This window comes from Falco naumanni, chromosome 7 (genome assembly GCF_017639655.2).
Source record: "Falco naumanni isolate bFalNau1 chromosome 7, bFalNau1.pat, whole genome shotgun sequence".
Classification (NCBI taxonomy): domain Eukaryota; kingdom Metazoa; phylum Chordata; class Aves; order Falconiformes; family Falconidae; genus Falco; species Falco naumanni.
The window spans coordinates 29,929,149-29,952,373 of NC_054060.1; the positions used below are offsets into that span (position 1 = coordinate 29,929,149).

At 41.1% G+C, this 23,225-nt stretch overlaps 1 protein-coding gene across 2 annotated transcripts in view; it reads right to left on the minus strand.

The window, feature by feature from the left end:
* BRF1 (BRF1 RNA polymerase III transcription initiation factor subunit) overlaps positions 1 to 23,225 on the minus strand; it is a 175,684-nt gene that overhangs the window by 33,514 nt on the left and 118,945 nt on the right. For both annotated transcript variants that reach the window (XM_040602549.1, XM_040602551.1), the window contains 4 exons: positions 14,992 to 15,050; positions 12,790 to 12,871; positions 12,637 to 12,692; positions 10,532 to 10,788 (listed from right to left, as the gene is read on the minus strand). In XM_040602549.1, coding sequence (XP_040458483.1) covers positions 10,532 to 10,788; positions 12,637 to 12,692; positions 12,790 to 12,871; positions 14,992 to 15,050 — 454 coding nt within the window. The remainder of the gene's footprint in view (positions 1 to 10,531; positions 10,789 to 12,636; positions 12,693 to 12,789; positions 12,872 to 14,991; positions 15,051 to 23,225) is intronic.

Consider the following 23,225-nt stretch of genomic DNA (forward strand, 5'->3'; position numbering starts at 1 on the left):
CTAATGATTTGATTCACTGTTGACTTTAAGCTCCATCATTAATTCATCAGATGACTGATTGATTCAACTACAGCTTTAATCTGATGATTGTCTCACTCGACTTCAACAACAATAGTTTTAGTTAAGATTCCAAATTATTTTGTTTCTCTATTGCTGCATGATAAAATCCACGCAAAAGTGTGCAAAACCTCTTTCCTATTAAAATTACCACGTCACCACTCTAGACAGGCAAAGATAACCTTACAAAATAAATATGCCAGCCACTTCATTTCACTTCCAAATGTGCATGTCTTTCATACTTCAGATCTCAAAACACCCCGATTAAATATGTTGATAACTTCTTCCAAGAAAGCTGTGCTGTAAAGTTGCATATATTTCTTTCATATATATACCACATCTAGAACCGATTCCAAATAAAGAGACAACAGACTACCAAAACATGCCCAACACTTCTATGCTGTATGGGGCCTGAGAGTGCTCTCAATGTCCAAGCATCTTCCAGTGCTCCGATTCAGCAAGGTTACACTCAACTCTGAGTATCAATACAGGTTTCAAATCCATCACACCATGTCACTCTGTAGGCTCTAACAGCCTCGGTGTATCCTTTCCTTGCCAGCTATCACCGTCCTGCTTGAATGGAAAGATTTCAAATCATCTACTGTTTTTGACAGCTGCTGAGCCAAGTGCTGCCTTGAAACAGCACTCGGAGCAAGAGGTTCTCCACTTACATGTGCACTTGGGATACGGACTGCAGGTCCTGAGGTCCATGCACGCTATGCTCTGTACCTTCCCCCCCAACATCTGTAGCAGCACAGGTTTCTTTTGGAGTGTAAAGCGTGGGGGGAGAGGAAAATGTATATAAAAGTCAGTGGTTTTCTCCCTTACTTCTTTCTGGGTCACAAAGAAGGGGTCTGTACGAGAGAAGAGAAGGAGGTGTGCTGCTCTAGAGTCAGGGGGAAGTTTCCTTGGCTCCTGCGTAACCTACACACAGCAATGAGTTTGCTCAAGCTATCATCGTGCTGCACTGGAGGCAGGGGAAATGACTCACAATAAATTGGAAATTGAACAGCAGAAGAAAAAGTCAAATTTCCTGCATATATCTTCCAAGACCACATTTAGAAGTTATCTCAGCGTGTTTCATCCTATATTTAGTAACAACTGCAGCAAGGTAAAACTGAAATCAGTCAGCACACCAGAAGCATCACTGGGTAATGGAACAGCACTTACATAAATGACTAAGTTGCAGCAGACTGGCCAATTTAAAACTAATTATGTAGATGCTGTTAAATATTATGTGAACAAACAGTACTTGAAGTTTTGCAACAAACTGCTATAACTTTCCAATACTTTATCCAGCCGTGGTGAAAGAACTGCAGTCATAACCACATAATGACTGCCAGCTATCCAGCCCGGCAATGCGTGCAAACATCAAGAAACAAGAAGCTTCATGTGACTGCTCTCCCAGTCTGGGTATTAGCCTTGGTAAAATAACGTATACCATATTGTAGTGAGGAAAAGTTAACTTTTGGGTTGTTTTGCTCCTTTTCCTTCATCATTTAACAAATATTTGCAGAAGATTAAACTCCATTTGCAAATCCAAAAGACATCATGCACGCACTTCGGTTTATACTAAAAAAATGAGCAGATATCTGAAGATGGACAATCAGATCCTGCTGGACTAGGATCAAAGGAAAATCAATTCTGAAACCAACCATTTTCTACTCATGAAAAAACCCAAAGAAATAAAAAGAAAAATTTACAGTCTGAGAATGAGCATTTCACAGAGCTGAAGCATCCTCAGCCGTGACAGCAGGACATGCACCTCTAGGGTTTGATAACAAGAGCCATAACACTTCCGATTTCTTTGTTTCTTCCCACTCCTCTCATCCCCCACATCACATACAACTGTTTTTGCTAACACATTATTAAAGTTAAAGAGACTGCGCACACATATTTATATTCAGCCTCCCATTAGACCCACTGAGTGTAATTTGGAAGAAAAAGGCTCGCAGAGTATTTTCTTATAACCAACCTGAAAATGAGAACATAGATAAACAAGGCGCTCACAATCCAGCTGTCACACAAAATTATCTTCTGGGCTAAAATTGCTCCTATTTGGTCTTAAAACACAAGACAAAATTATTTCAGACAGTCACAAAAATCCCCTCCGCATTTTTGCACTGCCCAGCCGACCTCCCTTGGAATTTGACAAGGAGATGATTTTCTTGAGTGGGAGGCAGAAAAGCAATATCCAATTTATATTAAACAAACAAGAAGGCTGCTGTAAAAATAAGGAGACTTGACCTGGGTCTGGGCCACGAGGTCGAGCCAGATCAATGCCTTTTTAGTTTTGAATTGAAGGCATTCTAATCATTTGGGGCAAATGAAACTGAGCACTGGACTCAGCAGACACTTGTTATTTCTGAAACACTCACACAAGCCTGGATGTGTCCTCCCCCAGTCCTGAAAGGTTTATTTACATCTATTTCTCAAAGGTTCTCTTAAGTCCAAATAAATGACAGCTCAGGAACACCCCTCTGCAGTCGCAGCAGATTTTGTTCCCTTATCCTTATGCTAAAGCAAATGTTGACAACATTAAAAGTCTGTCCTATAAAATTTGAATGCTCTTAATGAATGATGTACAACTAGAGATGATTTGCAGCATCACTGAACTTACATAAATTGGTACGGTTCACATTGAGAAGGCTTCTTTACATTACTTCTCCTATCATTAAGCTATTCCAGGGGCATTTTTCTCCAATTATATTTTACAGAGTGAAAATACAGGTGAATTAGTTGCCATACTGAAATTTTAGCGTTTTATTCCAGTACTCGAAAACTAATGAATCCAAACCCAGGATTCTCAGGAAAAATACTCCATTTTAATAATTTAACAAGCTAGAAAACCTCTAACTTTGTTTAACTTAACTCACTGGCAGAACAAGCATGAAAGGGGGAAATGATTCTGTAACTCACCTCCTGCAGAAGGAAAAGATTGAGGGATGAAGCTTTTGGTAACCTCACAAGCTTTCTGGTAACCTCGCCCTAACGAACCGATGCTGCACACCAAAGAAGTGCAGAGCCGCTGGAGTAACTGCTGAAATGACCTGGGAGTCGATGGCAGAAGCAGCAGCACAGATGCATCCAGACCCTGCAGGCTGGGGATGCGAGCTGTGCCGGGTGATGGGTGGAAAGGAGCTCCTTTCCAAACACTGTGGAGCACAGCCATGCAGACCTGTAATCCATACGTGGTCCAGAGTTTAACGCAGCTGTATTTTCAGGGCTATCAAGCCCATCAGATGAGAAAAAAAAATGCTATCGTTGGTATCAGGGGGAACTGATCTTCAAAATGGCCTGAGTAATCAGAATAAACGTCAGATCCTGACAAACACCTGCGAGCTTCTAGAAGGATGGGTTTAGGGAACTGGGTTTGGGTTTGGTTTTTTTTTATCCTTTTCTGAGGAAAAAAAAAAATAATTCCCCATCCTTCTGTCCTATCTCAGTTCCAAGAGAAATGAATTTGAGGGTGAAGGGATAACCTGCCGCACTGTTCCCCAGACAGGGTGCCTCCCTGGTCTCTCGGTGGCATTTGCTTACCTCCACATTTGCTCAGCAGCGTGGTGTTAGGCGCAGAAGGAAGGCATTTTTCCTCCTGTGTCCTCACTTAATGAAGGAGGAGAGGCTGTTGGTCATCACATTTTAGCGTTCAGAAGTCAAAAACACACCCTCATTTTAAAACACGTTAGGTCAGATACATTTCTCTCCTGTTCTTGGCTCTGATTTATTTTGTTATTATAAAAGGCTTCTTAGCCCTATGAACAGCAGTAACCTGCAGCGTTAGCCAGGTTACAACACTACTACAGGCTTTGCTAGATCAACTCCTCAAATCAACTGTGAACAAGCAAATGCATGTGTCAGCTCCTTTCAAGGTCATTCGTAAAGCTCTCCCCCATACAGCTAACTTTAATAAGGAGATGCATGACTTGAAAAGCAGAATCTTGGAAGTCTTGAATTCATTTTTTCTTGGCTTTGCTTTTTGTAAATAAAATACTAAACATAATTTGTATAAGCTTGTCCCTCTAAAAGTTACAAGACTGGAAAATACTGGTAAGATTTATTTTAAGTGGAGGTACTTATCAAATGTCACCGTTTTCCTGTTCAAAATGACTAATCATTCTGATTAACCTTTGATTTAAATGATTATATACCACAGCAAAGCACGAACATACATAAAATTACACTCCAAAGAAATTCTCAAAGTGCAGATCACATAAGAAAACAGTTATGTCAAAGTGGTTAGAGAATTTATTTACCACGTACGTAATATTCAAACCAAAAGCTGACTCCACATGTTTAACGGGAAGGCTCCCACCACATGCACATTCTTACCCAGGAATCACAGTCTAGTTAATCCCGTAGCCAACATGAGACTGGCTCCAGAGGAAACACAAAAAATATCAACCAAATAATAATTAAACTATAGAAGAAACTCCTAACTACCTTCTCAACAAATACTCCCAGAATCTTCTGTAAGGAATTTTATTCCACGTGGAAAATCGGTGCTAGCACGTTAGTCACATATAAAAAGGCGGCCTGAAGCAGCACAAGAGAAGAAATAAAATTTAATATCTCACTTTGAGTAAATACACGTGAATTCCAAACCATGTAACAGACTTCAAAGCAGAAGGAGAAAAACAGGATATCAAAGGTAAATTAGACAAAGAGCTGAAGGCAATTCTGAAAAATAAAAATATATGGTGGAAAATTAAAGCATATAGAAACACTCTTAAGACCCCATCTCAACGGGCCAATTTGTACAGAGAATGCACACCAGCAAAGTCAGCACGGAAGACTCTCAAAAGCTTCCTATCTGCCAGACACAGGGGCCTGTCCCTCTCCAGCAGCTCTGCTTTGATGAACTGCTAACCAGCGTAACCAGCTGGATGCCCACCAGCCCACCAGTCCCCACTGCATCCGTTGCAGTCAATGAACTTCTAGTATACCCATTCCCAAATTTTTGAGCCACTACTGCAATGTCATTTTTCCTAATAAAAAAAGGTTCTGAAAGCACAACTCTATTCCTGACAGTGAATCCAGAGTGCTTTCACCTTTATAATCACCTGGGTCTAACCGATAGAAAGGTTTATCAGACACCCAGGAATCCCTTGGATTATTCAAGCTGAGCTTTGCTTCATGCTGGTTTAGATTGATCTAATAATCTGGAAAACACGAGCTCACACTCCTCCCCTCCACAAATACCAGTCTCATAATGCAAAATAAACTAAAAATACTGTACATCAAACAACTCATTTGCTTTAGGTTTACAAAAATAAATTAAAAGCCATGGCCAAGGTAGACGAAGCGTTCAGGACATTCAGCCATGCAGCTAAGTTAGGACCCTCAGCCAGGACATGGTACCACGCTCAGCACAACACTTCCACCTGCCTAAACTGTAAAACTACAAATAAAGGGCATATGATCAGTGATCCTGGATGTGAGGGTAACAGGTGGTCGGGGCTTCTTCCCTCCTTATTCCCCAGAATAAAGAAATACAGATTCTGCTGGACATCTGCAGTATCGACAAGCGAAGAGGAAGTTTTCAGGCTGGGTGCGATAAACAGTAGCCCATGCCCCTTTCTTCCCACAACGTTACCAAAAATAATCTGGCAAAGCCAATGAGATCGAAACAAACTTCCACCTTACAAAGCAGTATTCCCATCCTGGATGTCAGGAAGGGCCAGTGGCATGTGAGGGTGGGAGCTGGGGGGAGCTAGGGGCAGCGCTCCCACTGTCCCGCGGCAGGTGGCCAGCTCCGTCTCCCCGGGCTCCCTCGGCAGCGTGGGATCATCAGGCTCTCCAAAGCATCTAAATTAGGCTTCTGCCCATACGTGACCCCCCCAGGGGAATGTGATTCCAATTAGAGCCAAGAAAGTACCAAGTAATTTATCAGGTTAAATGAGATGCTGAATGCTAGGCTGTAGAAGAGTATTACATACATTCTCCCTAATAATAAAAAGGAATTTTTCTGGGGTCGTGACACCCATTGAAAAGTCAACAAAAATGTAGCTGGAGCAGACTCTAATTGAAAGTGTGCATCCTAGGGCTGGACCCTGAGCAGCAGAACAAGTCCCCGGTACTGCACATGCATGGTTCACAACATCCAGATCCCATCGCTCCCAAGTACAGATGGAGCCACGTGCCAACAGGCACCAGCAAAACCGATAGTTGATAAATACAAGTGAGACCACCGAGAGAATTTGGAGGCAGGTTTCCAGATCTGAGATCTCTACCAAGGGCTTTCATCACACTCATAGTAGGCATGATTTGGTTTTCTGTTATATATTCATATGCTTCCATTCAGAACAACCTTGTTTCATTACAACGGATTGAGCCGTGCTTTGCAGTCCTGCTTCATTTCTTCCAAGGCAAATTCTTCAGGAGATTAACCTGACACATTTACTCCCCTGATAATATATTCTGTCTTTTCTGATATCATTACCAATTTCAAGCACATAGCAATAAATGGGCTTAAAGTTTTTAAAAAGTAGTGACTTGAAACCTTTCTTGTTCCCACATTTTCTTGGTACAACACATTTCACTTACAAGTAATGTTCTAAGATACGGCTCAAGTAAATATAAAATAAATTATTAAGCTTCTAACCAAAAGCTTCCAGCCCTAAACTCCCTCTTTATTAGCCCTGAAGAACTCCAGCGCATGGCACAGCTCTAACTGGAATAGAGATTTTAAGTAGCTCAAAGTGGTAATTGTTCTTTTCTAGGAGTTCAACATATTATTCTTATGCTTCATAGGCACAGACGACATTAGTGAAGATAAACTGTGCAACTGGTAATTGAAATTAAAGTTGCAACATCTATTATGGTAATATCCACTGTGCAACATCTCGAACACACAGAGAATGAGATGCTTTTGCATATGAAGCACCAATCAGGATACCCACTGGAACAAAAATACATGAAGAAATGTAATGAAATAGATTTACACAATATAAAGTTTCCTCAAATTACTTACATTGTCATTACTAGTATTCTACCATCTTGACAGATACAATAAGTAAAACCCCAGTATAATTCTGGGAGAGGTGTTTTTTTTAAAAAAATTGAAAAAAATTATACAGCATTCACTTAAAGAAACCTGTTCAAAAGTCCAGTTTCCTTCTAGAAGTATTGATGTCTATGAGGTCTACTCATCTAAAGAGAAATCTGCCTGGTCTTTGGAAGAATTCTTTGAAAGTACCTTCTAAACAAGATCTCAGAAAATAGAAAAATTTCAAAATTAGGATTTTTTATGAAATGATACGCGCATAAACTATATAGTCTTTGGAATCCAAGTAACCATTAAATGATTATAGCAGCAACAAAACTATATTAAAAGGGCCACCAACTGAAAGAATATCCGGTTTTAGCATGCTCCTGGGACCACGCTCTTCAGAAATTTCTTGCAAATGAACAACTTCTTACAAGACTGTAAAATTTGCTTATCATTACCACATCGGCAAAAAAAAGCTTTTCCAATATTTTAACTGATTAACACTGTAACTGCTACTTTATGTCATATTAAAAAAAAAAAAAACACCACCCAGAGATTGCACCACATCTCGCTGGGGAAACCGTTCCTCTTACGAGATAATCTGAAGTCCTCTATGTCGAAGTAACAGCGCAGAGTATTTTATAGCAAGGGGCAATTAGAAAGATGGAGATGAAGATCAACTTCCTACTTCCAAGGTGCTACATACTGTATATGAAGACAATTTCTAAGACACATGACATACCTCATTGTATCATCTGTCCAAACCTGGTGAGGTATGTAAAATCTTGGCTTGCAAAAGGAAAGCAATAAAGATACTTCTCTATTTAAAAAATAATAATCTACTTTCCTAATTTTATACCTTTAGAGGACTGCTGCTTTAATCACGAAGATCAAGTATTCCTTTCCTAGCTTGTAAAGCTCCCTGTAACTTGGTACTGGTACCTTCTAATTGGGAACAGGACTAAATCAGTAGCTCTTTAAAATCTGACTGTAACTCAGATGAACTAAAGGGACAGATCAAAGCATGGTTATGCAAGGTGCTACTGCAGTCAGATGCAGCTTACTAAATATTGAAGACATACAAAGATAAACACGCAGGACTGTAAATCACTACAAACCAAAATGGTTAGCAAGATCTCTGCAAATGCCTCCTGGATAAAGACACATTATGTGCTTCATTCATTTTCTAATGAGAAATGTTCAGGGGTTTTATTATTATTAATTGCATATAAATTACCATGATTTTTGTATCATTGGGAAACTATTTAGTTATTCACCTCTCAGAGGAACAATGCTGAACAAAGGCAATGAATGCATGGCATATAAGAACAATGCAGAACACAGAAATTTATGCATGCCATTTAAAAGGCATGGCATTTAGAATATTAGCAAAAAAATCAAAAGTATGTCATAAATCTTTAATTGTACGAAAAAAATGTCCAACTAATGGTTTGCCAAGTCCTTCATACTATTTAAGCATGAACACTGCCTACTTCGGGAGTGCAAAATCTTCTCAATTCACGTATCTGCATATATCCCCAACCTCTTCTGAAGTGTTCTGCTGCAAAATTCATTGTATCCGAGATCTGCTAATCATCATTAGGAAACTCTGTTATGCATCTTAAGGACGTACTTTAGGCTCTCGAGAGGAAAAATAAACATGTTTTATTAGCTGCTTTTGGAAAATACTGATTTGTATTTATTTAGAAACCTTTTCAAGTTGCACCACTGTTAAATTAAATATTTATGGCATGATTTTGCAAAGAGTTTAACACCTGTTAAGCGTTTAACACGCTGACTTCAACAGGAGTTCTGAGCGCCCAACATATCTGCAAACCTCAGAAGTGACAAGGTTTGGACGTGGCAAAGCAGCTTGAGCATGCGTGTTACTGCTGAGCTCTGAAATGCAGCCATGGTCCTGGCCAGTCCTACTTCCCATCGCAACACTGCATTTCAGACAACTTAATTGGCCATATTTTACTAGAAATACCAGAATATGACTCATTAATACCTGTTAAATCCAAATAAAGCATAGGCTAAATGCTGTTAGTTAATCCTCAATGCATCCTCACGTTCCTTCACTAGTGGAAAACTTGGGTGCTCAGGTCATTAGACATCACCTTAAGTAGCAACTTAGCGAGGAAATTAAAATCCACAGTGAGTCAAGAACTAGAAAGCAAAGCTGTTGATATTAACAGTGAGAAGCTGAACGAAGATGAAGTCATCTTGGTAAAACACAGAATAAAGAAGGTACAGAAAAGAAAGGGAAGACATTTGGTACGGTGCAAAAACCTGCATCCCAGTGACAGTGGGGCCAGCGGATGCTTTGGCTCTGGCATTTGGCTTTTCAGCCCAATTGAAGACCATGCCTCTGCCCTCCTTGTCCAACGAAGTCAAAATAAGGGTTAGCCATAAAATAATAAGGGTTAGTCATCCTTATTTTGCTTAGCTTCTGAGAGTTGTATGCTCACTACCACTCCAGACGAATGCTTACTACCCCTCCCAGCTTCACGTTTTCAGGTACCCTACATCTCTCGTTCTTGCACGAATAGCACCCACACCTGTGGCTGCCTGCCCTCCGGACCTCCCTGGTCCTTTACCCGGTTGCAACACAGGCCTAAATCTGAACTATGATGCTGAGACATCATCTTATGTTTCAGAATTAAATACCTAAATTTCCGTGGGGCACCTGGCCTATACTTCTGGAAGTAAAAAAAATTTGTCTTCTAGGCAGTAAATAAATAAATAAATAAATAAAATCCAAGTAAGAAATTACAATACATAGACACATTTCAAATGATCATCTGACATGATTTCATAAACTGAAGACAAATAGAATAGTTTAATATTGCAGACAGGACACATCAATCTCCTTATGCACTTCACAGCACACTACAAATCTGCCCAGCAAGTCGAATATTCTACTCCTTAAAATAATAGCTTTCATCACACTATAAAACATTTGCAAATGCAGACCAGAAAACCGACAAGTGTATTTACTATAAAGCTTTATATTTGTGTCATCAATTAACAACAAAAGTTTGGAATAAAACTAAAATAAAAGCTAATCAAAACAGCTAGCTGTCAAAACAGATGGGAACTATATTTTTCAAATCAAGCAAAAAGCCAAAGCTTTCGAACATTTAGTGTCGTGTCAGCTGATACAGACAACTTAGAAAGGAAGGACAGCAAATGTCAGGATTATATGAAGAAAAGGTGTCCCTGGCTGAAAGATTCACATTTATGAATTTCCATTGATTTTTTTTCTTTTTTTTGATTCAGGATGATTACCTCGCACTAAAGCAGACCTCTGATATGTGAATTATAAATAAGGTGCTGCCACGACACTGCAGGCAAATAAATAAAAACAGAGCCCCGGCATTATTTTAGCCTCAAACAAATGTTTCAGTCCCTACACTGTCTGGCTCAGAAAGATACATAGACAGTCTCACAGACAGAGATATAAATGAACAATTGCAGTACCTTTTTCCCACACTGTTTACAGGGTTGGCTATATTCCTACTGGCAATAGATTTTCTTCTTGACAGCTTCTTGGTGTTGGTGCTGTCATCAGTGCTGTCATCCTCTTTCTTTGGTGTGTTACTTCCTTTGCTGTTCAGGTCCCTTAGCACATTATAATTAATTTTACTTGAGATTTTCTTCTGTTCTAACATCTTTTCAATTGCCTCTCCTGCTGTGCTGGCTTGAATTGGCTCCCGCTTCTTTGCAGATTTCTTTGGCTTAATTAAAATATAAAATTAGTGATGTAGATACAAACAAAGTTTCCTTGAAGCAGAAGGGCGAGCTGCAGTTCAGCAGTCCTGGCTCAGGTGCTGCTGATGCGGGGGGATGCAGGCGACGCGCCCAGGCTAAGCCAGCGCTCCCTCTCCTGCCACTCACCAGGACCTAGAGGTCTCTTTTCTCAGAGAGATAAGTGTTCGCTTTTTGCCAAATGCCTGAACAGTTTACTACAAATTCTTTACTCAGTATTAGTAATGCTGCCAGAGAAAAAACATGGGCCATTTCTCATGCGTGGAAAAAAAAGGAGTGAACTCCTGTTACAAGAACAGGGACCCTGATAGCATCACTCAGCAGAGAAATAAAGAAATTTCCCTGCTAAAATTGCCTTTAAAGTTAGAGTCAAGCTGGGTCACGACTCCCCTAAGCACTGACAACTCCATATTGAAACTGCAACGGTATTTTGTATCTACTCCGAATGCAGTGTGGGAGAGCATCCACCCAACCCATCCTCCACACTGGAAAAGGCCATGAATATCAGCAGCAGCTTTCTAAGCATGGACCGGCATTTACGCTGGCGGATGGGAAGCGGGAGGCTGCAGACGCAGGAGCACAGGAGCAATGTCACCTGCAACTGCTCTTCCCTGGCAAATGCTGCAAGCCCAAGCCCAGCGCTGCGCTGCGGAGGTTGATGCTGCACAGAGCCAGACAAAGAGAAATGACATCGGGGAACATTTCTAGCCATGCCCCATGCCTGGGTAGGTACGAAAAAGCCCAGAACCTCTGTTTCTCATTTGGCGTTTTCCTTTTCACAGGAAGGTTTTAACATCAAGCTCTGCAGGAGATTTATTTTTTAATGGATAATAGCCCCTCTGTTTACCTACATGGGTCAAGTGCTACCTTGAAATTGGAAAGCACTATATTAATCAAGTTCTACTCGAGCTGTCAGAAACAATACAGAGTTAGAGAAAAACTCCTGTGTTGTCCGAACAAAAAAGTGGGTGTTTGGGCTACTTGGTGGTGCCAACGAGTTATACAATTTTGAAAACTGCTGGTAGACTGCCACGTCTGCATAAACGTAGGATGAATGAGAAAGTCTGAAGCATAAAACAGTGTTTCATTGTCTGGTTTTGTTTTTATTGTTAAAATACCTAGGGGAAGTAGGAAACTCTGTCTTTCACATTAGCCGGAAAAAAAGATAGAGGATACACACACTAAAGCTAACATGGATTTTAGTTGCATGTGGAAGATTTGACTTGTCACTTGCTCAATTACACAAAACACTAATGCCGTAAATTGTGAATATACGGCCAATTAGGCTGCTTTAAATTGCTAAACATGGAGACAGGACATGCCATTTGTTAATATAACTGTCGCATTCTTTATGAAAGGTAGAACAAAATATTCCTTCAAGTGGATCTGTTCAGTTCTTCATAAAGAAATCATTATGGTAAGAGGCAAGAAAACTACTGAAGTTATGGCAAGTACAAACAAATTCCCCATGCACACGTTAAAAGAAAAATAAAAATTTGGCATGTCTTAAGACCTCTATTTAAATAAGCAAGCAATTAGGACAGCAATCATAAATGCAAAGAGCTAGCTCTGACTTTGCCATGCACAGACTTTTCTCGTAATAGTAATTTAAAATAAAATCTTGGGCAAGAAAGTTTTACTCACCACCTGAAAAATTATAGCCTTGTAATTCAATAACAGGTAGAGATACAATAGCTTTTACTCATTTAGTGGTGACCTGTACCATTACGCCCATACATCCTACATGGAGCTGATCAGCAAATGTAATGAATTCCAGGACATTTTCAAACAGACACAATTCGCACACAGTTTAATACCTTGTGTTCCTTATAAATCCCAAGTTCTTTCTCTTTTGCTATTCTTGCTTCCTTTTCTGAAAGATGACAAAAGGGTAACCAGCATGAAAATTACACAGACTGCATACTTCAGCAACACTGGCCAAAAGGAGAATTTTAGTCCTATATACTTACCTTTCTGTTCCTTCAAATAATCTGCATTTTCTTTCATCCACAGCTCTGCTTTTATCTGAGCTTCTGTTTCGTTAAGTATATACTAAAAGACAAAACAAGTTTATCTACTTTCAGAAATCAACTTGAAAACCATGTAACAAAAGTGAATTGAAAAACCACTGGCAAGGTCAATTCACATTCTGTTCTTAAAAATACATTAATAAAAGAAAACTTGACTGAGATGTGACAAACAGAGCATTTCTAGTCACTTCTAAAGCCAGCAAAATAAGCAACATGTTTTCAAAAAACAAGTGCTCAGTTTCCAGACTATGATGGGGCGATCAAAAATCAGCCAGGACTCATTGTACACGGTCTGTAATTAACCTAAAGTGATCCTGGTTTATGATCTCTTTCATATTATATGAGAGGGTATCGTGACAACATGGTCATCTGCAAGTAATTCTGTGTGTTGATGGTGGTCCGTAATTCAAAACAGTAGGGGAACCATTGCCCTGTGCTACCAAAACAGAAACATGTGTCTTCTGGGCAGGTTTCTGCAAAGGTTTAGGCACAGTTACTGAGACTAATAGTTCGATGGCCACATCTGTGTGAATGAAACCAGCTTAGATTGCTGGAGTTTTAGTCCCCTAGAGAGTTGGGTTCAGTAATAACATCGAGGCATTTTTCAGTTCACTCCACTTAGTCTCAGTTACATCATTAGAAGGTATGGAGCTGTGAAACACATCTAGAACCTGTTCAGATGAATTACAGAAATAAACAGGTAGGTAGCAGGCAGGCTCGCAGGTTGGTAGATAGATCTCTTCTTCAGTTACAAAAATGTAAAAATAAACCCAGAATTTAGCACAATTGTCCATGAAGCAATGGAGAAGACAAATCGGGCCATCCTTCATGAACAAGACACGTCATATTTAGGCAGCAGACCCAAGACTTGTAAAATGATGTTTAAGTGCAAGAAAAACAATTTGAGATGTCTCCACCTTATGGGTTTGAGCATTCAAGATTTTGTCCTAAGTAAAATGTACATACAGGTTTTAATGATAAAAATAACTCCAGTCAAATGAAACTAATGCAAGAAGAAGTCCTTCCTCCAAGGGCAACTGAGGAGAGTAAACAGCTGTGCAAGCCCTGGTTTATCAGAACAAATTTTCACTCTCATCTGCTTCAATTAAAAGTGGGCCATAATAGTAAAATACACTTCCTCCTAACTCAGTTATTCATTCTTCTTATGCTTTTAGAGAGTTCATAATCTTGGGCTTACAATACTACAGTCTATTGCCATGGAAATTAATATAAGGTCATAAAAGTAGAGTTATGACCTCTTCACAGAGCCTAGGAGGAGGAACGACCGTGCCGATGGACCTGCTATGCTGAAAACCTTCAGCCTTCCCACTCCTCCACACCACATTCACCTCACCCAATTCACAAGACCCTTCCGAACGCCCAGCCTAGCAAAACCCACTTCAAGGCTGAAGTCAAGCTGAGCATCTCTCTGCTCCACCATCCATCAGCAACATTTTGCAGATCAGTGACCCCTACGCTATTTCACTGCTCTCAATGACTTTGTACCCCAAAAGGAGTATTTAGCATTGGCATTATCTGTTCAAATTACACTTGCAAAGCAGTGTGGCAGCCGGAGAGGGCAACAGGCTCAGAGGCAGGAGAGCCAGACCTGCTGTGTGGCCTTCAACAAGCCGTTTTCCACAGCTGGCTGGCTGTCGTATTCAGGTTCTACGGTAAAGTGTATCTTTTACTGCCACACAAATAATAATAAATCCAGAAAATGTTACAGAAATCGCTGAAAGAACACAGAAGCTGTACACGCTGGTTTTACAGTTTGGTTTCCATGGCAGCCTTCTATGTAGAGTATATCTTAATTAAATAATGAATTTAGAGCTCCACCAAACTTTTAGAAGTCCCTCTTCAGAATAAAAGACATTCTAAAACATAATTATTCCAGCACGGCAAGAGCAAGCAGCAGCAGCCTCACAGATATATATAACTCGGGCAAGGAACACCAAATTCACAGGCTTGCGGGAACGTTAATTTTGAGATCTCAGATCACTGAAATCACTCGAACCTCTCTACAGATCAGAACAAAGAGGCAGTGAGGGGAGAGCATAACCCAGATAAGAACCGCTTTGTCCTTCTTGGATATCCAAATGCAGAAGACACCCTGGATAAGAAGATAAGAGGGAGACTTACCCGATCTATCTCACTGTCGTCAATCCCACTCAGATCTAATTCACCATCCCCTGTGTTCTCTACAGAGAAAAACACATTTTAATCAGGCAGACGTTTGTCCAAAATCTATTGCAATTCAGGTTCTATGATAAAGTAACACTTAACAATTGCCCTTCAGAGATTTGCATCCTTCCTGCGTTCATCCAGGAGGTTTAATGTGTTGCTGAGTATTTTCAGTATGGGGATACACATGTGTACATATTCACCACACTGAATTAATTTAACGTTATCAGCACTGTCTTCTTCAGCACTAAAAATCCATTAGACACTTTCAGTTGCCCTTTTTCCCCCCATTTTAATTTACAGCCACAAACACTAAGCGGGAAGCTGGGGAAACCACTTCAAAAAGATGACCATTTTTTCTTTCATCATAATATCAATTTATCTGTCAGAGCCTATAGGTCAACAGTTTATCTGTAAATTATGACTTAGAAAATATTTTCTGTTTTCAGGGAAGCAACATGGACCAATGAATAAAGACATCATGTTGACAGTCAATACCATGGCTTTCTTTTTCATTCTGATCTGTCATCATTTGAACCACTTACCTCATACCAGCTCTGTAAAAAGATGTGTATTAGTAAAATGGGAATTATTAAAACATTTCCAAATTTTAAAATAACTTTTAAAAGCTATGGAAGGTCTAGATAAATGTTAAACAATAATGCCTTTCTGTAATCACAATTTTACTGTCATCTTCCTAGCTTTGTATTTATGCAGACTTCTTCTGAAAACATTTTTTTAAATATTCTATCCATTAAAAAACAATAACAGCACAGAACCGAGGCCTAATGTGGGACTGGCACAGTGTACAGCAGCAAAACCTGATTTTCCACATCACATGAATGTACAGTAGTAACACACTATTAATGTAGTTCAGGTAGAGAAGAAAATAAATTGTTCAACAAAGACTTATGCTGGGGAATGAAGCAATGTTATTGGTCACCTCTATTACCTGTAATCAAGACTAGACAAGAGATGATCTAACCAGTTTACCTGCAGAAAAAATCAACAAAACTTCAATAATCTGTAATAACAAATTAAAACTGAAATGGTGTAGAACAGCTTGGCATCTGTACAGTTCCTGCTCTCCAGTCCAGGAGATGTGCCTCTACACAAACCAAGACCTTTGAACAGTTTGATTCCCCAGCCTGGTGCTTTCTCGTGGAGCAGAGCTCCTGAGCAGCGCAGAGCTGGACCGGCAGAGGGGGAAGGCAGCTGCAGCCCTTTGATCCAACAGCAGGTTACGGCAACCAAATGGTGAAGACAAGCAAAGGTAGGTGTTACGAGCACTTCCAGAAGATACAAATGATGCTCCACTTGGCAAAACTTAGGCATTTAAACCAGTTGCCTGAAGTACGTGAAATCACAGGGTTGGGAATCCAACCAAAACATCTGGTTAGGAATAAAGGCTGCACTTCCTAAGGTGGTGCAAAGGTTCTGGCTGCTCAACTCAGCAGACATTTACTGGTATCGGACACTGAGCGCTTATGAACATCTTTCCAAAAACCACTTTAAACAATCAACAGGAAGTTTTAAACTTTCCACACCAAGTTATATGCGAAACAGGTTTCACCCCAAAGAAAATGTCCTGTCACAAGGAACTTCATAACACTGTGCTTTGATTTTTTTCTGAGATTGTCTCATAAATGTACCGTGAACTTTACCAATTCAGACAAACTGATGCTAATATGACTGGAAAGGCCTTAAGGAACATTTCTCATTGCCATTATGTTTAGAAATTAACTGTACTTTAGTCCCAGGCACCAGATTTACTTTACAACCTTTTCCCCAAAATATACTTTAAAAGTGTGAAACATTTTACAGTAACTATATAACTGTTCAATATATAGGATTTCCTTCTTCTCTGATCCCTACGGAGCCCCCAGCTCCTTGTACAGGCACCCCACTACTCAGCAGGCAAGGATGTGACCCAAGGACACGGCAGAGTGCGCCCTGGCTGGAGGCTGGAGAGGAAGAAGAAGGTGACAAATTACATCCTGGTGTTTTGCTGCCTCTTTAATGTAACTCACTGGAATTTTTTAGCAAACCCTAACCATGCAAAGTGCAGAGAAGAATCACTGTATGCTGCATCACTCACTGGAGTACAGAATATTCTGCAAAACAGCACTACACGTCCCTCCTTCTGGAACCGAGATACAAATTTCCAGTGAGCAAAATGCTTAAATGTTCACAAAGGAAAGGAGTAAATATTGTAGTCCAGTGTCTGAGACCCTTTCTCGGTCGCCTGTCCACCTGGGTCCAAGAAATGTTGCATTACACAAAATAAAATAGCTCAACAGCAGAGTGCAAGAGTGTGCCCAGGCCAGAACAACCTGTCTGCTAGGTCGTAAGAAGTTTGGGCAGAAATGGGACGTGAACTGGGTCTCCCATATTCTGGGTAAGCGCTTCAACCACCAAGCTGTAGGACAGAAGGGGGGATGGCCTCCCCCTTCTTTGTGTTATCTACCTTTTTTTCTCTCAGTGTTATTTTGGGGGAAAAAACCCCAACTTTCAATTTGGTTTACTTGAGTGAATAAAGGATTAGGGTTTTTTTCCCATATTCATCGCATCAGATAGACTAAAATATAAACTATCTTGGGCTTGGAATTAGGGACAAAGAAAAAGGAAGCCAAACTCAAAAATTACTGGTACATTCTGAAAATTGCAGGCTAGAAAATCAACATTTGAAAGTGGCGACAGAACTACACAAGTCACTGCTCAGCTTCACATAAAACTGCATCCCAAAATTGTTTGTTGTAAAAACTGCCACAGCTTCTTATGAACAATAAAAATATCCCACTGAAACTAAGCTGCCACTGCTTTCATTCATCATTAGGCACCTTGCTCCTCCCATGCCCTGCTACATTTTTGGCTCAGAGGTTTAAAATTTAGTATGTCACAGTACAGTAGGTGTCTGTTCCCTTATACAGCCCTAATATGCCAGATTGAAAATGATGTAATTTCAGACACCATGAACAATTTCACATGTCATTTTAAATATAACTTGTTACTGAATTAGGTGCTAGTTTTTCTCTTTGGATCAATTAGCAATGGGGACGGAAAACTCATTCTTCAACTGGTAAACTGCAGAGAAAAATCCAGAAGCAAGTTCTAAATAATAAGCATTTCTGAGACCCCATAATGGCAGTAGAGGGAGTAATTGCAGGATATCCTTCTGCCTGCAAGTCGCCTTTTTTCCTGCCAAGGCGATAAGCATTCATTAAATGTGAGGGGTTTTCAGAAGAGAAGGTGCCTTCAAATCCCTGGTTTAACACTTCCACTAGGGAGGGAAAAAAAAAAAAAAAAAAAGTGTTCTGTTACAGAATGCCAATTCAAAACAGAATACACCCGTTTTGATCTGAAATTTTCCACGGCAATCCTTCCCAACATGAGTAGACCCTACCAGCCATAACTATCCGTCTGCTCGATGTTATACGTCTTGCTCCAGGACACGGAAAGTAAATCACTTGGGTTTTTTATATACCAGAAAGATCTTCCCAGCTGCTAAACTTTTAAAAATAATTCCTAAATGATCATTTTTTCTTTTAATAAAAGGGTCGAAATGAAATGTTCAATGAAATAAAAACACAGATGTGGCCAACATCTGGTCCAACCGCTTAAAAGCTTATTTAAAAGCAGTAGCATCACGTGGCACGGCTCTTAGACATTGTGGATTTCCTCTGCTAAGAAAAACAACCACTTCACTGCAGGGCACAGGCGAAAATAAGTTGGGCATTAAAAACAACACCCCCACCCCCAAATCCACTTCTTAAATGAAAGTACTATCAGGAAGAGCGTAGAGCAAGGCAGTGAGGAGCACACTACTCCATCCTCACTTAACGTCTCCGTGGCACTTCTAGAGCTTTCCATCAAGGTCCCAAATGAACTACATTCATGCCACTTAAAATCATCAGTCACCCAGCCAGCTCCCACAATATTTAAAATAAAAAACACCAACACCAAAAGCCCTTTCTTTACAGCCTTTTAATGTCTTTCCAACTGATTCTAGTAGACGCAAGGGCTACAATCAGACACTGGGGATTAGGTTTGTAAACCTGCAGGATTATTTACTGTTCTTGTCATTACTAAATGCACGCTAAACCCTCTTTAACACACCGTCTCCCCTTCTCCCTACCTCTGCGCAGCTAGTTAAATGTATACATACATGCTATTATGGGGATTTATTACAGAAGAATCATTCCAGCTGATATATTTTAAACCCCACATTTTTAAAAACAGCCATGTGAAGAATGTGTTTTTCTGTTTCTATTACAGGAGGCAGCACTATTTATTGCTCTGCCTAGATAAGAGGATTTCCTTACAGACAGAAATGGAGGCTGAACACTTCCCAGGAAATCCTCTGGAGCAGATATAATAGAAGGCACTTGGTGCTGTGGGCCCATGCAGCAAATACACCCTGCGTCGCACCGTTTCGTAGCAGTCGAAGAGCCGAAAGAGTTTAAACAAAGAACCCTTCCACCTATTCAGCTAAGCACCCCCAGCATTTAAGAAACAGTTTGGGGCTAGAGCACCACAAAAATCTTAAAACAGTTGGGAGAGCCTTTTTCACTAATAAAAAGCCGTAAGCAACAAACCAAACGACCTGAGCCCGGGGCACCAGAAATAGTGGGACTGATCGCTGCTCTCCAGGGAGGGATTAAAACCAACGGGAGCCACAGAAGGCTCCCACAGACTGTCGGAGGAACCTGACGGGGCAGAAACGCTTTTGCAGCTAAATCTGATGAGCGGTGTCGGTGCCACTTTGGGATTTGCCAGGAGCACAAAGGGAAGGTGGTAGCTTAGCATCAAAAAAGGCACTGCACAACCACACCAGAATATAATTGATTAGCTGATCAGAGGGGACAAGAACCCATCTGGAGGGGAAGATAACTGATTTACCAAGGGGCGTGAAGAGAACAGTCATTAAGTGGGTAACCGGGAGGGTAGCAGCAGCGGCACAGGGCAGACAAAGTGCCACAGTGATCAGATAGGGAAGAGAAATGGATGTGAAAACGCTGCAGCGGCAGCAGCAGAGCGGCATGAAGTGTGGCATACGAAGATCAATGGGTGTGCAAATGAATCTGCCGCACGCCAAGGGGCATGCAGAGTCCATGGGGCTGTATGAGAGCGGTACATGGTGAGTTTTATTAATATGGGGCTAGAAGCCTCTGCAACAGGCTGAAAGGTTATCTTGGCAGTTTTAAACTGGTGCCAATCTCAGTGCTCCAGATAACGCACCTCTTTGTGCAACCCCAGCCTTCCCCACCATGCCCCGATCCCAGAGCGTGCAACCGCGCAGCTGCCAGTGCCTCTGCTCCCTCCGGTCACCTTCAGCAATGTCATCGTGTGCCATCAGAAGTATGCCACAGAAACAAAACGTAAGGAGTGAGCAAAATGAATTGCACTCACTGATGAAATTAAGGTCACAAAATGCAGGACGTTTACACTTGTATTTAAGTGAAAGCATATTTTTTTTTATTGTACCTGAAGCCACCTTGAAAATTACAGCCTACTCCTTCATAGTGCCAATTTGACACCAGGATTTAGGTCTGACAGCGTACGGAGCACACCAGGCTATGCATACAGCATAAAGATAAATGAAGTCTGTCACTTATATTATTTCTTCCTGCCAAGGCAAGGTTAAGGGGTCCTCTCCAGCTGAAGCCAAGTTTCCAGCCTGCCAGCTCCTTCAGAGAAAGCAAACACACTGCGCCATGCAGAGTGAGGCCCCTTCTTCTCAGAAATGTTCCTTCCTGCCGATGAGGGATGGCAGGAGGCATTGCTGGCTGGCGCCAGGCTGCCCGGCAGCACCAGGACACGCAGCCCTGGCACCAAAGCACCCACCGGCCGGCTCCTCATACTTGGACTGGAAGTATAGATGCAAAGCCCAAAAGGGTGCAAATGAAGGGCAAAGAGGGAAAAGATGTGACCTGATAAAACCAAAGAAATTCCACATATATGCTACGTACCCTACAATTGCAAGCACGAGAGAGTGGCTCTGCAAGGCAAGCCTGCGCAAAAGCAGGGATGAACAAGCTCATTAGCTCCTTCCTCACTCCTGTCTGCTGAAAATAGAACCTTCTCACAAAACGAAGAGGAACAAGAGCTGGGACCGATCCCAGCTGGTTTGCAATCACTGCACAATGCTCATCCACGTCGCTGTAAGCAGGAGGCTTTCCTACAAGATTCAGCAGAACTACAAAACCCTTTCGTAAGTGCCTGCATCTCTATTTCCTGACACTGATTCAAGCTCCAGGTGCTACGTCTGCCCTACGGCAGCCAACGGACGCCCGACAGCCTTCCCGCATTCGCTGCCTTTGTACAGCGGCCACAGAACAACTACCCCATCACAGGAGCCGAATTTCGGACTTGTGTGTTTAATGGTATATGGGAAAGAATGATGAGAAAAGCTTTTCCTACCATCAGTCATCTCTCACAGAACTTTTATTAGATACTGAACACATTTTTTATAAATTAAATTTCTGATTCGAAAAAAACCCTCAACAAATACACCAAACCACCAACCCTGCTGCTTTTCTGGCAGCAAATCCACACTGAACCAAATACTATTGTTTCACCTCACAGTCCACAAAGGATCTAACCAAACCACATCCACACATTTTATATTCAGTTAAAGATTATACCGCTAGTCTAACAGACATGGAAGTTTGTTAAACACTATTTCATCAGAAAAACAGTTAATCACTCCATTCTCTCCAGAAATCCTCCCTGCAATATATATGTTTTTTGTTCAAAACCAGTCCAGCAATAAACAAAGCCTTTCTGATTCTGAAGAATTTTCTTTGAAAAGGTAAGCTCATGCTTACTGAACTACATAGCAATATAAAAAGCCCTTACGAAAAAATCCTTTCAACCTCCCCAAATAAATACAGCTGAAAGTTAATCTTTTGAACATCTTGACACTGTCCTCAAAACCAGCAGCAGATGTTCCTCTTCTGGAATAACGTTCGTGTCCCCCAAACACCTTTTGAAAACAGTGAAAAAGAGCATCCTTTATGCAACCTACTTGATGCAACCCGTCATTCTCTTTTAAACTCACAACCCTGCTGCCACAACCAAGTGCTCAGAGGATGGCTGCTCTGAACAACATGAAAAAAGCTATTTGTTGCTGATGAAACCAATAACCATCAGCGATCAACTGGACAAATACTCACCTGGAAACATACTAATTAGCTACCACAAATGACATTTTCCCGCTCCAGAGCCCAGAAGTGGTACGAGCTCCCATGCACAGGCACAAGTCTTCTCCAACTCACAATTTCTGCGTCTAGCAACACCCAGACTGGTCCTGCACTCCTGCCAAAGGTGTGACACACATCTCAGCGCTCGTCCACAGGTTCACCTTCTCCTGCCTGAGTAGTTACGGACTTAAAAGTTGTTAAAATGGAGAAAATATAGGACAGATTTCCCTTACTTATTGCTCTTTTCCATCCGAACACCAATTCCCTGCTGTATTTTCCTCCCTTGCCTTTTATGCTGTTCTTGGCATCTTTTTTCTCCTTTCCCTTCCCCCACCCTTCCTTCTTTTTGGTGCCTTCTGGCCTCTATTTTCTGAATTTTTTTTAATCTCTGCAGGGGTATCCAACAGTAACAGTTTATATAAAGGGAGAGGCTAGGGAGAAGAACTGACCAGCATCTTAATCAGTTCCCCTTTCCAAACCCTGCAAGTGCAAAGCGCCGCCGTATCTCTTGCAGAGGGCAAGGGCTGTACAACGCCCTGGAGAGCCGATAGCAAAGGCAACTGGGCTCAGATCCGTCTCCAGCCCACTCTCCTCGTGCTGCCAGACCACTATGTAAAACAGCAAGAGCACTTTACACCCGAGCCAGCCATAAAGGGAACAGCTGGTTTAATGTTTAAGTGCTGAAGCATCATTTCTGCAACTGCAGCTTGCCGGTTAAGAAGCCAGGTCTTGCTGTGGGCGCTAAATGCTCTGCTGTGCATCCCTGCAAGCCCAGGATCCTTGCCTGGCCGGCACTCAGCCACACCAGCAGAAGGACATATGCTTTATTGAGAAATATACTCCTGTAACCTCAAATAAAACAAGGCGGTGAGCTCTGCACTACAGAGAACTTAAAAAGCAAATCCTAGAATTTTGCTTGGATTATTTTTATTTCTATTTTTTTTTTTAATAATGAACCGATTTCTGTCCCACCAGGAAAAAAATTTAAAT